The sequence below is a fragment of the Pleurodeles waltl genome, chromosome 5 (genome assembly GCF_031143425.1).
Source record: "Pleurodeles waltl isolate 20211129_DDA chromosome 5, aPleWal1.hap1.20221129, whole genome shotgun sequence".
Taxonomy (NCBI): Eukaryota; Metazoa; Chordata; class Amphibia; order Caudata; family Salamandridae; genus Pleurodeles; species Pleurodeles waltl.
This window is the reverse complement of record NC_090444.1, coordinates 1040420263-1040438868: the sequence shown is the minus strand read 5'-3', so window position 1 is coordinate 1040438868 and position 18606 is coordinate 1040420263. Positions and strand designations below refer to the sequence as shown.

General features: G+C 48.4%; 1 protein-coding gene across 12 annotated transcripts in view; it reads left to right on the top strand.

The window, feature by feature from the left end:
• The window catches only part of LOC138296269 (zinc finger protein 888-like), a 360730-nt gene that overhangs the window by 199681 nt on the left and 142443 nt on the right, over positions 1 to 18606 (top strand). For all 12 annotated transcript variants that reach the window (XM_069235236.1, XM_069235231.1, XM_069235235.1 and 9 more), the window contains one exon: positions 13146 to 13256. In XM_069235236.1, coding sequence (XP_069091337.1) covers positions 13146 to 13256 — 111 coding nt within the window. The remainder of the gene's footprint in view (positions 1 to 13145; positions 13257 to 18606) is intronic.

Below are 18606 nucleotides of genomic sequence, written 5' to 3'. Positions count from 1 at the left end.
CGCGCTCTACTCCCCACAAAGCAGAGGCACTTTTAGGAAAACACAATTTAGAGGGTGGTTTCGGGCTCAAACAACAGAACCCTCAGCTTCACAAACCAGGCCCACATACCAGAGCCAGTATCAGAGAGGAGGCTTTCGGGGACAGTACAGAGGGGGACAGTTCCCTAAGACTAGAGGGAAGTTCCAAAACCCCTCAAAACAAACAGTGACTTCAGTGTCACAAATCCCCAACACGTAACACCAGTGGGGGGAGACTAACAGATTTTTACCAAAATTGGGAGGAAATAACAACCGACTCGTGGGTCCTAGCCATCATCCAACATGGCTATTGCATAGAATTCCTACAATTACCACCAAATGTGCCACCAAAAACACACAACATGTCCAAACAACACATGGATCTATTACAAATAGAAGTCCAAGCGTTGTTACAAAAAGAAGCAATAGAAATAGTACCCAGTCATCAAAGAGGGACTTTCTCATACCCAAAAAGGACAAAACTCTAAGACCTATATTAGATCTCAGAACACTAAGGGGGTTATTCTAACTTTGGAGGAGTGTTAATCCGTCCCAAAAGTGACGGTAAAGTGACGGATATACCACCAGCCGTATTACGAGTTCCATAGGATATAATGGACTCGTAATACGGCTGGTGGTAAATCCGTCACTTTTCCGTCACTTTTGGGACGGATTAACACCTCCTCCAAAGTTAGAATAACCCCCTAAATCTTTACATCAAATCAGATCACTTTCATATGGTAACACTTCAAGACGTAATCCCCTTGCTCAAACAACAAGATTACATGACGACATTAGATCTCAAAGATGCGTACTTCCATATACCCATACATCCTTCACACAGGAAATACTTAAGGTTTGTATTCCAAGGAGTACATTACCAGTTCAAAGTGTTACCATTCGGAATAACAACAGCACCAAGGGTATTTACAAAATGCCTTGCAGTAGTAGCGGCACATATCAGAAGACAGCACATACATGTATTCCCGTATCTAGACGATTGGTTAATCAAAACCAACACCCAGAAACAGTGTCTTCAACACACAAAATACGTCATAGAAACCCTTCACAAACTAGGGTTCTCACTAAACTACCAAAAATCACACTTACAGCCATGTCAAATACAACAATACTTAGGAGCAACAATCAACACAAAAAAAGGGATTGCCACTCCAAGTCCACAAAGGGTACAAGCATTCCAAAACGTACTACAAAGCATGCACCCAAACCAAAAGTATCAGGTAAAATTGGTGATGAAACTACTAGGCATGATGTCCTCATGCATAGCCATTGTCCCAAATGCAAGATTACACATGCGGCCCTTACAACAGTGCCTAGCAACACAATGGACACAAGCACAGGGTCAACTTCAAGATCTAGTGTTGATAGACCGCCAAACACACACCTCGCTTCAATGGTGGAATCCTGTAAATTTAAACCAAGGGCGGCCTTTCCAAGACCCAGTGCCTCAATACGTAATCACAACAGATGCTTCCCTGGTAGGATGGGGAGCACACCTCAACCAGCACAGCATCCAGGGACAATGGGACACTCAGCAGAAACAACTTCACATAAATCAGCTAGAACTACTAGCAGTGTTTCTAGCGTTGAAAGCATTTCAACCGATAATAACCCACAAACACATTCTTGTCAAAACAGACAACATGACAACAATTTATTACTTAAACAAACAGGGAGGCACACGCTTGTCACAACTGTGTCTCTTAGCACAGAAGATTTGGCATTGGGCGATTCACAATCACATTCGCCTAATAGCGCAATACATCCCAGGAATTCAAAACCAATTGGCAGACAATCTCAGTCGAGATCACCAACAGATCCACGAATAGGAGATTCATCCACAGATACTGCAATCCTAATTCCAAAAGTGGGGAACACCGCAAATAGACCTATTCGCAACAAAAGAAAACGCAAAATGCCAAAACTTTGCATCCAGGTACCCACAGCCTCACTCCAAAGGCAATGCGTTATGGATGAGTTGGTCAGGGATATTTGCTTACGCTTTTCCCCCTCGCCCACTCCTTCCGTATCTTGTAAACAAACTGAGTCAAAACAAACTCAAACTAATACTAATAGCACCAACTTGGGCACGACAACCTTGGTACACAACATTACTAGACCTGTCAGTAGTACCTCATATCAAACTACCAAACAGACCAGATCTGTTAACTCAACACAAACAACAGATCAGACACCCGAGACCAGCATCGCTCAATCTAGCGATCTGGCTCCTAAAGTCTTAGAATTCGGACACCTACACCTTACACAAGAATGTATGGAAGTCATCAAACAGGCTAGAAAACCTACTACAAGACATTGCTACGCAAATAAATGGAAACGATTTGTTTATTACTGTCAAAATAATCAAATTCACCCATTACACGCGTCCGCAAGAGACATTGTAAGCTACTTACTACACTTACAAAAATCAAACTTAGCTTTTTCGCCCATTAAAATACATCTCACAGCAATTTCAGCATATCTGCAAATTACACATTCAACTTCACTATTTAGAATCCCAGTCATAAAAGCATTTATGGGGGTTCTAAAAAGGATCATTCCACCAAGAACACCACCAGTTCCTTCGTGGAACCTCAATATTGTATTAACGCGACTCAAGGGTCCACCATTCGAACCCATGCACTCTTGCGAAATGCAATACTTAACCTGGAAAGTAGTCTTTCTAATAGCTATCACATCCCTCAGAAGAGTGAGTGAAATACAAGCCTTTACCATACAAGAACCCTTTATACAAATACACAAACAATTTTTGCCAAAAGTTATATCACCGTTCCATTTAAACCAAACCGTGGAACTCCCAGTGTTTTTTCCACAACCAGACTCTGTAGCTGAAAGAGTATTACATACATTAGACATAAGAAGAGCTCTAATGTACTACATTGATAGAACTAAACAGTTTCGCAAAACAAAACAACTGTTTGTAGCTTACCAAAAACCTCATACAGGGAATCCACTATCCAAACAGGGCATTGCCAGATGGATAGGTAAATGTATTCAAACCTGTTATGTCAAAGCTAAAAGAGAACTGCCTATTACACCAAAGGCACACTCCACTAGAAAGAAAGGCGCCACAATGGCCTTTCTAGGAAATATATCAATGACAGAAATATGTAAGGCAGCCACATGGTCTACGCCTCATACATTTACTAAACATTACTGCGTGGATGTGTTAACAACACAACAAGCCACAGTAGGACAAGCAGTACTAAGAACATTATTTCAGACAACTTCAACTCCTACATGCTAAACCACCGCTTTGGGGGAGATAACTGCCTACTAGTCTATGCACAGCATGTGTATCTGCAGCTACACATGCCATCGAACGGAAAATGTCACTTACCCAGTGTACATCTGTTCGTGGCATGAGACGCTGCAGATTCACATGCGCCCTCCCACCTCCCCGGGAGCCTGTGGCCGTTTTAAGTTGACTAAAATTAAACTTGTACATTTAAAAAATTCTAAATATAATGCTTTTAAGCACATTATGTACATACATACTTACTCCATTGCATGGGCATTATTACTATATACACAACTCCTACCTCACCCTCTGCGGGGAAAACAATCTAAGATGGAGTCGACGCCCACGTGCAATGGAGCCGAAATGGAAGGAGTCCCTCGATCTCGTGACTCGAAAAGACTTCTTCGAAGAAAAACAACTTGTAACACTCCGAGCCCAACACTAGATGGCGGGATATGCACAGCATGTGAATCTGCAGCGTCTCATGCCACGAACAGATGTACACTGGGTAAGTGACATTTTCCATATATATATATATATATATATATATATATATATATATATATACACACACACACAGAGGGCACCCCACCGCATTCTGCAGGTAGGCCCATCATATTGTGTTACGCCACTGGTTCTTCAAAATCCATTTTGTGCAACATAGGAGGTGTTAGACCTGAAGAAATGATCATGGTCAAGGGCTTCAAACCACTAAAAGTTGGTGTAAAGAGGGAGTGAATGTGCTCAACAAACAGAACTACTTTAGATGATAGTTTTCTTTGAAGTGCTCCTCTTGTCTTGGTTTGGGAAAGACAGGGTTTGGATGCACTGCATCTGTGAACTGTTTGGGCTGGCAGACTTGGTCGTGGGCTGGCTTACATGAAAACAAGCTGGCAGCAACGCCGAGCTGTCCAGCAGAGTTCCTCAGGGCCTTCAGATTTGATTTTCGCCTTAAAGAAACTGGCAGCTCTCACATCATAATTTTGCAAGCAAAACAGCAGTGTACTTAAGGTCTATTCTTTGTCTGAGTTCTTCCTCAAGCTGGAGTGGATCTCTAGCTTATCAGTCCAGCCATTGGCAGTTGGACGGCACCCACTGTAATTGAATGGCAGAGCATTTCCCAAATGTATTGAAACAAACCAGTTTGGACTGAGTTTCCCTCTTCAGGTGGTTCTAAAGAATGGCATCCTTTCCTCCCCTTCCAGAATGTACTGATATGATTTGTGCCTATTATCCATTAGCGATGTCAAGGTTCCGGGGCCCTCCTTTACCTGGACACTTTGTATAATCTAATGAAAGAAGAGGGACAGGGAGAAAGTAAGCGGTCCACTGTGCACTCTCCCAAAATAATTCAAATCATCAACAAAGAATACACTGTTCCGAAGTATGGGGCTCCACACTTCCAGTTCAGCTGGGAGTCCAAGGTCACCACAAGCATTTCCTTATTAGGAACAGAAGCCCTCACTCACCATTAGGTGACATGCTTCGTCATCAGGCATTGCTCCTCATCAGGCTGGCTCTGCAATGCCTGATGGGCCCTTGAGAGGGCTCATTGGCAGAGATCTTTTATAAAAAATATCGTAAAAAGTAAAGTGTGTGTGGGACTGGAAAAAGTGAGGTAAAAATTGACTACAGGTGCCAAAAGGGTAATCTTTACTAAAGGCACAATGGAACCTATGTCAAGGTTAAAAACAAGGTAAGGAAGATTTCAGATATAATGGTCTGATAATGGTCTGATTTCTATAAGTGTGAAAATGTATGTGTAATCCCTGAACTCCAGGAATTTGAGAAGGGAAATCCGTGCATGTGAAATGCATACACTACAGAGGTACTGGTTGACATGTTTCTTACCTCTCTAGTCACTAAGGATCTGCTGGCGATTTATCAGGACCTATATATATAATAACCTAGTCCTCACTAAGAGAGTAAGAGTGCCCTTCACAATAGATAAGTATAAAACCTATTGCATCACAGTAGGTTTCAGATCTTCTAAGGTGGGGACCTAAACAAAGAAGTAAAAAAAATGGGAGGAGGCGTAGGGTCCTCAGCGCACGGTTCCTTCGCTATAAGCACAATTTGACAGAATTCTGGCTGCCATTACAGATACAAAAACTGCCCTCCAACAGGACATTGGTGCTGTTTTGGTGGGACTGGGACTACTGAGGGCAGAACACCACAAACTTGCTGACAGAGTGAAGGATGTAGAGTCAGGCCTTAAAGAAGTATGCCCGGCCCACTTGGACTTAACGTGGCAAGTCACCAAGTTGACAGCCACAATCTGTACTAGAACACAGGGCAGAGGATGCTTAAGGGCCCAACCAGTGAAATCATGTCTGCATAGTTGGGCTTCCTGCAGGCACCAAGGGCAGAAATATGGTGGCATATCTTGAACAATGGCTTACGACGGAGGTAGGCCCGGGGCATCTGACACCCTTCTTTGCCCTTGAACGAGCAGATAGAGTCCCTGCCCGTCCATCGGCCCCTGGCAGACTGCCCCGCCCAATTGTTGTGACGCTCCAACATTTCAGAGATAGGGACACCCTCCTACAGAGGGCCTGGGAAGAGGGCCCATTCAGTGTTGGCAACAGCAAGGTGACACTGTTTCCAGACTACACAGCCATTGTACAGGCTACGTGGGCTTTGTACATAGAAGTGAAAAGAGCACTTTGGGATGAGGAGATCCACTACTCCTCGATGTTCCTGGCAAAAGTGAAGATTATGCTGGAGGGAAAAACCCATTCTGTGAGGACTCCAAAGGGGCATGGGACTGGTTGGACATGCATAGAGTGGGATTGGCCCCCCTCGGTGTCCTGTGGGGAGATGGAGAGGGGTGCCCGTGGACCCAGGAAAAGACCATGGAAGACCAGGAGCAAGAATCCCCCTAAGTAACAGACCAGGATGGAGACAGAGAGGGACAAGCGGCGGACATCACAACCAAAGCGGAGTCAGAGTCCAAGCCAGAATCAATGTCAGACAAGCAGTTGGCAGATTTGGAATCGTAAGGGTCTGGACTGACAAGAGAAGAACTGCCTGTAGTGACTCCCCAGTCAGTGGACAAACTATTTTGACATGAAGGTGTACAGGAACAAAGCACACGAGGTTTGGGAAAAGCCACACACAGGTGATGAGACATAGCAGAACGTATTAGACGAGGAACCGCTTTCCTTGGTTGCTGTATTTCCCAACTGCAGCGACTGGAACAGCCCACTACTGGGAATAAACTATGTCATAGACCAACAAGCAAGTGAAACGCCTGCCAATGTGCACCCCTGACAGGTGGCCGACCTTAAGCCAAAGCGGATCCCTGCACCTTTGCTTTTTCTTTTCTCTAACACCCCCCGCACTTGACCCCTTGCAGGAGTCTGATGGAGTTAGACTTATGACTGTTATTTTGGCTACCGTAAGTTTTGATGGCCGGCGCTACTGTGCTGCTCTGGTGAAGGGGAGTTAATTGTTGCAGTATGTTTTGTTTTTTCTGTCTCTGGGATGCAGCAATTGGGAGGGCCTTAGAGGGAGGAGGTGTGGAAAGCGGCCCACGGACTCATAAGGGGTCTGGAGGAGAGAGGTCAAAGGTACCAGCTCTCGAATGGCTAATAAGAACAAAGGGCTAATATGCATATCTTGGAATGTGCGAGGCATGGGATCTGCAACCAAATGCCATAACATTCATAGATATATGAAATGAAGGGGGGATACATTGCCATGCTGCAGGAGAACCACCTTGCAGGAGTTGAGGTAGAAAGACTGCGCCATAGATGGTGAGGCCAATTATAGCCACTTACTACTCTTCATGTGCTCAAGGCATGCTAATATGGGTGAGAGCTGCACCCCTTTTGAACCCCTACAAACATGGAGTGATGCTGGAGGGGGATATGTATTGGTGGTTTCAGGGTATCACCCCTCATCAGCCAGGCTAGCTTGAATCCAGTGGCGCATTGAGCACGGGACCCACGTCTGGGCATACCCTCCCCACTTAAGGCAACAAAGGCAAAAAGAGCAAATGATGGACAGAATGCTGAACAATGCATACATTTCACCCCCAGTCACAAAGATATGGGTTTAATCCATTGTTTTTTTGCCCACCATGCCACCCCAGTTTGGACCTAGCCATATGCAAATGTTTTAACTGTGTCACAGATGTAATCCTAGATGCTCCACACCCCCTCTACCGGGGACACGGGCTCATAAGATAGCGGCAGGCTTTAGCGGCTGGCTCCAGTGGAGGGAGCTAATGACCCAACATGGCGAGGAGCGTGACCACTCTTTTTTAATTCCCCCATATACTCTTTACACACACATCGTGACAGATTTCTCTGTTCAAGCCAAAAGAATAGGTAAACCACCTTCACAGAATACTTAGTGCGCACACTATCCGACCACAGCCCTTTACTTCTATGGCTTTGACTGCTGGAGAATAGGCCTGTGATCCCGACATGACACCTCCAACCAGTGGCACTGGAGGACTCATGCTCTAGGGAGACATTACACACAGCCATCATAGAGATTTTTTTATATGACTCAGGGAACAGTATCATCTGCCTTGCTTGAGTGGGGAGTGTCAGGCTTTTAAAGTTGTAATCAGGGTCCATTGTATGGGACAGTCAGTGGGTATGAGTAAAGAACTTAATGCAGAGCTTGGCATCTTGGATGTCAAGCCACACATGCTTGACAACTCCTTAGACAATACTATACACCGGGTCCTACTAGACGCAAAGGAACACTACAATGTTATACTAGAAAAACTGAGATGCCACGATTACAAAACATACATAGCGAGAACCCATGACGAACAAGGCAAGTCAGGGAGGCTATTGGCATGGCTAATCAGGACCTGAATCATGGGGTACCCCTATCACACACCTGACGTCTGCAATGTACAGGCACATCCATACACCAGATGTCATAAATAACGAGTTTTGACAATATTGTGAAACACTTTATAGTGAATAAGAGACCCTCCCAAATGACCTGTTGGACGAGTTTTTGACGAAGCTTTCCCTCCCAACACTAACACCTGTGATACAGGAAAGCTAAGGAGGCCCAATAACTACCCAATAACTTAGAAAAACCATCAAGGATATAGCCACTGGCAAGACCCCTTGCCCAGATGGACTCCCAGCGGAGTTCTATAAGACTTATGGGGAGTTATTGGCCCCTTGATTAAAGGCACTCTCCACTGAATCCTTGAAGAAGGGCACCCTCCCTGATACCAATTGTTATCCCCTCCTCAAAACCAAAACTGGTGGGGCACCAGTCACTGCATTCTGCCCGCTGTCCATGCTTAACATGGACTTCAATATCCTGTGTGAGGCCCTAGTGTCCAGATTACTCCCCTATATGCAGACCCTAATACATAGAGACCATAGAGTCTTTATCCCAAACCGAAACACATCCCTTAAACTTAGGAGACTCTACAATGTCCAGTATCTCCCAGAGGTCAAAAACCAGCCTGACTCAGTGCTGGTGTCAGTGGACCTAGAGACGGCCTTTGACTCAGTAAAGTGGGACTACTTGATGAAGGTTATGAGCAAATTGGGGCTGGGTCACATGGATCATCCTGCTGTATACCAGACTGACCACAGGGGTGAAGAGGGGCGCCACCATCTCCACCGCATATGCTATTTCCCGAGGCACTAGACAGAGCTGCTCGCTGTCACCACTACTATTCGATTTGGCCATAGAACCGTTATCATAACTGATCCGGAAGGAAGGGAAGGGTGGCGACACTGTGGTGGAATGGTATGAGCATATTTTTTCACTAAATGCTGACAATATCCTCATTATTTGTCAGATAGTACTGCGGGGTGCAGGAGGCAATCAGACACCTTGATGACTTCGGAGCACTGTCAGCCCTGAAGATTAACAAGGCCAAAACATATTTGTTCCCTTGCATGCAGGATGCCACCCCGTCACAAGAATCTCCAGAAGGACTTAGCTGGTCCCTGGTGACTTTCAAATACCTGGCAATCCTTGTATATTGCCAACAGGAGGACATGCACAAGGGAAATCTGGACAGAGCATTATGTGCACTAAGTGCCTGCGTCTCATTCTGAAGATCTCCGCGCTTATTACTCATGGCCCATGTGTCGAGCTCCAAAGTTTTGATGCTCCCTCGGTTGTTGCACTAATTTGCAAACCTACCCGTTAAAGGTTTGGGGGCCTGTTTTAAGCAGCTGGATGTTCTACTCTGGGAACTGATATGGGATGTGGATAGACATAGAGAGTCACTTGAAGTGCTGAGATAACTGACTGTACAGGGAGGACTCGGAGTCCTGGACTTAGAGCTTTATTACTTAGCAGCACGGCTGCAGTGGGTGGCCAAATGGCTCGACGACACCTGCAGCCACGTTTTAGATCTCCTGGGACTGGCACCGCACAGGAGTCTTTTATTAGCTAAACTGTTTAGAGCCCAGGGTTCGGATCTCACAGATGAGCAGTCTTTTACAGGTGGCACTGCATAGTTGGTGCTGTAGCGTGGTGAGGATGCGGAGAGCGCAGGTATTCGCACCAGCAATACCACTAGTAGGACTGTCTCATGGATCCCAAGTCAGTTGCTTTACTGCAGCCCAGCTCCAGGCTTGGACTGTGGCTGGTGTGAAGACAGTAGGGGATTGCTTTGAGATGGGAACACTTATCCCTGTGGAGTGGCTTTTGAAACAATATAACTTGCCCAGAGGCCAGCTTCTGACGTATGAGGCATTAACAAAGACGTATGTAGAATTGTGGGGTGCAGACAAAGAGAAATCCCCACAACATTCAGTCCTTCAGCTATTATTAGTACTTGGCTCAGGGAGACAACAGATGACTTGGCTGTATAAAGCACTAAATGACATGAGTCAGAGGCCACTGTCAGTCACTTAGGGCTCAATGAGTGGTCACCCTTGTCCGCAAAATTCCCAATAGTGAGTGGGATAGAATGCTTGTTTACACCCAGAAAATTGTTGTCAATGCAACGCAGTTTAATTTTTTACATAGGATGTACCTTACTCCGCACGGACTGCAGGTGCTATACCGAGGGGAGACCAGGGAATGCCCGAGATTCCTAGTGTTGGATGCAGATTTTACACACATGACTTGTAACTGCCCAACACTTCCGGCCTACTGGAATAAAGTTCTACAATGCCTTCAAGAGACGCTCAGACACACTTAACCTTTCACAATAGAGACATGCCTTTTGGGGAGCTTTTCTAGACCAAAAAAAGTTTAGAGAAGGCACCAGATTCCTAGATCTGGCTCTCGCATTAGCCAAGTGCAGGATTGCACTAGTGTGAAAGTCTAGGACTGGACATGTAGTGGATTCATGGGTGAGGGATGTCATGACCTGAGCCAGGACTGAGGGGACCATAGTGGGGTGAGAAGATGCCAGAGGAATTCGGAAACAACCTATTGCAGAGTTGTTGGAGGAGATACTAGAGAGCTGGGAATGTCCAAATAAAACCAATTAAACCGCAGGTACTGACCAGACAGCCCTTGCAGAAAGATGGGTTCCTCATAATTCACCCCCAGATGAGTTATGTAAACATTAACAGATGGACTACCAAACCCCTCCCCCCCCACCCGAGACACTGTAGTATACCCACTTGAGTTACTAGCATATATTTTAGATAAAGAGGTTAATAAGAGACAATCCTAATAGATCCACACACCGTACTAAATGGAAATGAATTCACAGAGACTATAACTTTAAGTTTGTGAAGCTAGTTAGTGAAATGGTACCTGTAACTGGTTCTCTCTCCTCAACGACTGCTAGGCACTATTGCAAAACATTAGGTATTCAATACCCTGAGGCCCGCCGGTGCAACCAAATGGCCCAACATCGATGACTAGTCTGCTTTCAGACAATGTAACTCTTCTGCACTACCCTAGGAGCACGATATCGAGACGGCATAGCTGTTATAAACATCTCTGAGGGGAGGGAAAGATGAGATAGATGAACACTGAAAAGTGAGTGAATCTGTAAAGTTCCTGACTGCTATTAACTATTACATGTATTGAATGCGTCCTGATATTGTAATTATTCTATGTATGATAAACTAGTGCAATGTTGTAAATGTTAATAAAAAAGTACATTAAAAAAAACTCGGGCAAAGACCCCTCTAGGCATTGCAGTGCCGGCCTGACGAAGAACAATACCCGATGATGAAGCATGTCAACTAATGATGAGTGAAGTCTTCTATTCCTAATAAGCAAATGCTTGTGGTGACATTGGACTCCCATCCAGATTGGTAGTGTGGAGCCCTTCACCTTGTACAGTATATTCACCTTAGAGAATACCTGGAGAGAGAGAGGAAGTGTGAGATGAAATGCCCGAGCCACCCTTCATGCAAAAGCCACCCATAGAAATAAGATTTCCATGATTAGCTAAGGGTCACGGTAATGACTCCTGCACCGATGGCATTGTGATCAACCTTCAGTCTGCACTTGTTAAAATGCTAATGATTATTATTGCAAAACCTGCACACATAATATTCGCGAAGATCCACAAACATTTAGAATGAATAAACACAGAGGGCTTTATTTGATTTAAACTTAATTTAGATGGGGAGGCCAGTAGGCATGAACCCCTGGAGCAGCTTTGTGTGCCCCCAAATACTACAAATGCTGCTACTAGCAAGTGCTGGTTCAAAGGCATGAAGAAGGGTAATCCCTCCACATTGCAGGGTTGGGAGACCAGGAGAAGATTAGTGGGGACAAGCTCCCAGATGTTTCGAAAAAGCACCAGATTTGAAGCTTGATCGCTCCCCTGGGATCACGGACCCCAAAAACTTTTCCATAAAGGTGAAAATGTAGTGGGACCCTAGGATAAATGAAAAATGGCAGTGGCAGATTAAATATACATTGCTGAAACTTGTATACTTGCAAATAGAATCTTCTAGAGATTTGATTTAACAGATTTGCGCATGTTACCAGGGTTGTAGATCAGTATCTGGAATACACATTAAAATACACCTTGAAGGGCTTCCTCTGCCCCACTCCCAGCAACGGCTAATTTGCTGTTGATAAAATTGTGCATTCGTCATGTGTTTATAGTCTGTTATTAGTAAAATCCTCCAATAAATGCAAATCGATTATATCTTTTTATAACTGGTGATTTATTCGTATTGAATATGATATTTAGTGGGTCAGAACACTTAGGGGGTGATTACGACCGCCAGGGCTAAAGTGGCGTCTGTACCGCCAACAGGCTGGCGGTACGGAGACCCATATTCCCATGGTGATAATCTGCCAGGGCAGTGCTGCAAGCAGCGCTGCCCTGGGGATTATAACTCCCCTACCGCCAGCCTGTTTCTGGCGGTTTGCACCGCCAGGAAGAGGCTGGCGGTAAGGGGAGTCGTGGGGCATGGGCAGTGCAGGGGCCCCCTGACAGGGCCCCATGCGGCTTTTCACTGTCTGCTGTGCAGACAGTGAAAAGCGCGACGGGTGCAACTGCACCCGTCGCACGGCTGCAACACCGCCGGCTCCATTTGGAGCCGGCTCCCATGTTGCGGCCCACATTCCCGCTGGGCCGGCGGGCGGAAACTTGGTTTGTTGTAATGGGGACCGTGGGAGTGCGGCCGCATTGCCAATGTTGTAATGACCCCCTTAGTGTAAAATATAATCAACCAACCCAGTGTGACAGCGAGGTCCAGGCAGCTCAATTGTTCCTTGGGATGAGCAAATTCATTTTCTGGGTGTTATAAGCAACGTCTTCATAGCATTGCATTGTATTTATGTAGAGCTTACTTACCCCATGCAGGGCGTAGAAGTACTTTCCCACACGAGTAGCTCGCTACGTGGAGTAGGGTTTGCTGTAACATAAAATGAATGCACTTATGTTGTACTTAACACTGTATATTTATAACAGGACATGAGGTTGCTTTCCCAGCTGCACCATTTCCTACAAAGGAAGAGGAAACAATGTGTTCCATGTACCATCAGGACAGCGAAGCAAACAAAGGAATTTGTTGCCAAGCAGGTGAGTATACAACATGAATGTCTTTCTTATTTAAGGGCGGAATGCTCCCAATATCTCAGGAGGAGCACTCTTCATTCTCTTTCCAACAGCTAAGAGTTTGCAAGAACAGCCGTATCATCTGTCGGCATCTTAATCCTGGATACCCTCAGTTACACTACCCTGTCTTTATATTTATAGTGCATGTAGGTCCGTATGTGTGAAAGTACTTAAAGTTCGCAACCTAGTAAAGTCAATGCGTGCTGTATAATAAAAAATGAAAAAAAAAAAAAAAAAATGACTTAGAACTGTCAGATACAATTTGGGAGGTAGAAGTAACTGACTGGTAAAAGGTGAACTCTTTCAATTTGGCATCCTTGCGTGGGGTGTTATTGATATTCTAACTTTTGGGCCAATACTACATTTGGGCCATGTCTGCTATCTCTGAGCTTTGGGACTTCTTAGGGCCACGATTTCAGGAGGTGTGTGCAGTCAGTCAGTGGCAATGCTACTGGTTTCATTTTGAAAGGTATTTACGTGAAAGTGTGAGAGTAGGGCAGCCAGCCAGGGAGAAGTGATAGTTGGTTTTTAGATGAGAGGTAAGGTAGGGCATAGAGGGGATGTGTTATTGGGGAACCAGTAGGGACTAGGACAGAGCTGCCTAGAAGCAGAGCAGTTACGGTTGGTGTGGGAGATAGAAAGGCACAGCGAAGGATGAGTTAGTTGTGGATTGGGCGGGGGAAGATCGAAGCCTCAGGCAACAGGTATAGCTGGGGTTAAATGGAATGTTGGATAGAGCAGCTTGCGAATGTCGGGTGGTTCTTCATAAAAAAAATATTTTGAACTCTAATGTTCTGCTGTAATGTGCTTGAATTCAAAAGTGCCGATGACATTGGTTCCTTAACCTGCTTTTCATGTCCGACGTGCATCTCTCCCTTGTCATCACTTGGGTTTGCATCGGGCGTCCCCCTCGCCTGCCATTAGCACACAACTCCTAACTGCAGTATAATATAGCCTGCAGTAAAGGAATGTGATGGTACATACCGTATCTACCGCAAAAACCGAGGCACTAATTGTGTTGTGACTGCATCTAAAATGGCCCTTGAACAGGTCCTTCGCATTCCAAAGGAACAATTGCGTTGCATGTCTAATGTTAGCTCTGTTTTAGGTTTGATTCTGTGTATTTGCACGTTTACGGTAAGAGGTTGTCTGCCAGGGCCTCATTGCATATAATCTCCTACTTGGGATGGACAGGTAAGTACGTGTGAAAATGACAAATATCTACACAACTAGAAGAGTAGTATGAAGTTTAATGACAGGACTCCATCCACCGACACACAAAAGTCCCTAAAAAAAAACACACAGCTTTCACTCTTAACATTTTATTCCACATTGGAATATTCTCTGGGCCACGCTGAAGATGGCACACATCTTCCTCTTATTCAAAACAACAGGGAAAAAGTTATTCTAACTACTGCCAACATTTAAATATGAGGAAAAAAGAATCTGAAAGAAAGAAAAATAATATACAAAGGAGTATTTATATAATATATATAGGGGGTGATTCTAACCCTGGCGGTCGGTGTTAAAGCGGCGGCCAACCAGCCAACAGGCTGGCGGTAAAAAATATGGAATTCTGACCCTGGCGGGAACCGCCAACACAGACAGCCACTTTAACACTCCGCCCGCCACGGCGGTACAAACAAACAGCGCGGCGGTCACCGCCAACAGCCAGGCGGCAGACAATGTACCGCCCACACTATCACAACTCACCAATCCGCCACCATTTCCGGGGCGGGAGCACCGCCGATAAAAACACGGCGGAAACAGACTACGAACGGGAAAACGCTCACCACTACGCACTCCAGGAGAAAGGAGGACAGCATGGAACCCGAATTAAACATCCTACCTGCTCTCGTCTACCTTCTCATCTACCACGAGTACGAAGTCCGGCGCAGACGACAACGGTGAGTACTGCACCTACGACACACGGGAGGGGGGAGGACGAAAGGTTACGGGCACACACATATGCGACCCCCCCCCCCCCAACTATGTACACACCAATGCAGAGCAACAAGTCACAGTGACACCACCCAAACACCCCAGAAAAATGCTAGGACATAATCAAATTTGGAATAAATATTTATGTACCAAAAAGGTCCTGAAAAATATCGTACAACCATGAAAGATATTCACAAGAAAACAAATGACATACACATCAGTGTATAACTGAAGTAACAAGTCCTGCACATCCTACAAATTCATCATGTCCGTGGGCCAAAGTTTTGAGAAACAAGGGCAAAGCCCACACAGGAGACCTGAGTCCTTTGGAGAGAACACTGCAGGGGCATCAGATGTAAAAACTACAGGCACCTCAGGGGGAAGGGAAGGGGGGGGCACCACAGCCACATGAGTCCACGACGCCAGATCCACGAGGAGCCACCATGCCCACTGTACCATCCTGGGGAGTGCAAAGCCACAGTCTCTCAATGTCTCTACAGTGGGTGGGCTGCCCACTGGACCATCCTGGGGAGTGCAAAGCCACAGTCTCTCAATGTCTCTACAGTGGGTGGGCTGCCCACTGGACCATCCTGGGGAGTGCAAAGCCACAGTCTCTCAATGTCTCTACAGTGGGTGGGCTGCCCACTGTACCATCCTGGGGAGTGCAGTGCCACAGTCCATCAGGTGGATGACAGTCTCCACTGGTCAAGGAGGAGGCATGGTGGGCACAGTGAACCATAAACAGTGATTGAGACGGCGGTGCCCAGCGGAGCGGTGCTTGAGAGGAAGGGCCCAGCGGAGCGGTGCTTGAGAGGAAGGGCCCAGCGGAGCGGTGCTTGAGAGGAAGGGCCCAGCGGAGCGGTGCTTGAGACGGCGGTGCCCAGCGGAGCGGTGCTTGAGAAGAAGGGCCCAGCGGAGCGGTGCTTGAGATGAAGGGCCCAGCGGAGCGGTGCTTGAGATGAAGGGCCCAGCGGAGCGGTGCTTGAGACGGCGGTGCCCAGCGGAGCGGTGCTTGAGAAGAAGGGCCCAGCGGAGCGGTGCTTGAGATGAAGGGCCCAGCGGAGCGGTGCTTGACATGAAGGGCCCAGCGGAGCGGTGCTTGACATGAAGGGCCCAGCGGAGCGGTGCTTGAGATGAAGGGCCCAGCGGAGCGGTGCTTGAGACGGCGGTGCCCAGCGGAGCGGTGCTTGAGAAGAAGGGCCCAGCGGAGCGGTGCTTGAGATGAAGGGCCCAGCGGAGCGGTGCTTGAGATGAAGGGCCCAGCGGAGCGTTGCTTGAGAAGAAGGGCCCAGCGGAGCGGTGCTTGAGATGAAGGGCCCAGCGGAGCGGTGCTTGAGATGAAGGGCCCAGCGGAGCGGTGCTTGAGATGAAGGGCACAGCGGAGCGGTGCTTGAGAAGAAGAGCCCAGCGGAGCGGTGCTTGAGATGAAGGGCCCAGCGGAGCGGTGCTTGAGAAGAAGGGCCCAGCGGAGCGGTGCTTGAGATGAAGGGCCCAGCGGAGCGGTGCTTGAGATGAAGGGCCCAGCGGAGCGGTGCTTGAGACGGCGGTGCCCAGCGGAGCGGTGCTTGAGAAGAAGGGCCCAGCGGAGCGGTGCATGAGATGAAGGGCCCAGCGGAGCGGTGCTTGAGATGAAGGGCACAGCGGAGCGGTGCTTGAGATGAAGGGCCCAGCGGAGCGGTGCTTGAGACGGCGGTGCCCAGCGGAGCGGTGCTTGAGAAGAAGGGCCCAGCGGAGCGGTGCTTGAGATGAAGGGCCCAGCGGAGCGGTGCTTGAGATGAAGGGCCCAGCGGAGCGGTGCTTGAGAAGAAGGGCCCAGCGGAGCGGTGCTTGAGATGAAGGGCCCAGCGGAGCGGTGCTTGAGACGGCGGTGCCCAGCGGAGCGGTGCTTGAGATGAAGGGCCCAGCGGAGCGGTGCTTGAGATGAAGGGCCCAGCGGAGCGGTGCTTGAGATGACGGGCCCAGCGGAGCGTTGCTTGAGAAGAAGGGCCCAGCGGAGCGGTGCTTGAGATGAAGGGCCCAGCGGAGCGGCGCTTGAGATGAAGGGCCCAGCGGAGCGGTGCTTGAGACGGCGGTGCCCAGCGGAGCGGTGCTTGAGACGGCGGTGCCCAGCGGAGCGGTGCTTGAGATGAAGGGCCCAGCGGAGCGGTGCTTGAGATGAAGGGCCCAGCGGAGCGGTGCTTGAGATGAAGGGCCCAGCGGAGCGGTGCTTGAGATGAAGGGCCCAGCGGAGCGGTGCTTGAGAAGAAGGGCCCAGCGGAGCGGTGCTTGAGATGAAGGGCCCAGTGGAGCGGTGCTTGAGAAGAAGGGCCCAGCGGAGCGGTGCTTGAGAGGAAGGGCCCAGCGGAGCGGTGCTTGAGAAGAAGGGCCCTGTTCAGCGGTGCTCTTCTTCACGGCGGGCCCTGTTCAGCGGTGCTCTTCTTCACCGCGGGCCCTGTTCAGCGGTGCTCTTCTCCACGGCGGGCCCTGTTCAGCGGTGCTCTTCTCCACGGCGGGCCCTGTTCAGCGGTGCTCTTCTTCACCGCGGGCCCTGTTCAGCGGTGCTCTTCTCCATGGCGGGCCCTGTTCAGCGGTGCTCTTCTCCATGGCGGGCCCTGTTTAGCGGTGCTCTTCTTCACGGCGGGCCCTGTTCAGCGGTGCTCTTCTTCACCGCGGGCCCTGTTCAGCGGTGCTCTTCTCCACGGCGGGCCCTGTTCAGCGGTGCTCTTCTCCACGGCGGGCCCTGTTCAGCGGTGCTCATCCAGCAGGTCAAGGGAGCCAGACCTGGCCTGGACTCCCTGCTCAGTCGCCCTCGGACCGTGACGTTTCTGGACCCTTCGGGGACGGACTCCTGGCCTCCTTAGTGTCCTCCCTCCCAGCTGGGATGTGGCATGTGGGGTCCACCTTCTCTGCGCTCCTGCTGCCCTTCCGCTCCTTTGATGGGGCTCTCGGGCCCTTGCCTCCCCTAGATGGTGTGGGTGGTGAAGTGGCCGCACATTGCTCCTTGGGGGCAGCCCTGTCGGTCCTTGCACGGCGGCCCTTGTTTTTGCGGGTCCTCTTGCCGGGGGGGGGGCTGGACGTGTCCTTGCTGCTGATCGATGTGTCACTGCTGGCAAAGGGTGGGCTCCAGAACCCATGCACAACAGTGACACCCGAAGCTGGGCTGGTGGTGGCTGCGGTGCTCTTGGGACTCTTTGAAGATGGATCGGGGAGCTCATCGGGGGGAAAGAGGTCAAGGTTAGCCATGAAAAGTTTTTTAGGGCCAAGGTAAAGGGTAGGAGAAGTGGAGATGGAAGTGGAGGTAGAGGAGGTGGTTGTAGGAGAGTCAGGTGTGCTGTCATTGGGTGAAGGTGCTGGTGCTGTAGGCTGTCATGAGGTGGATGGCTGTTGGGTGGGT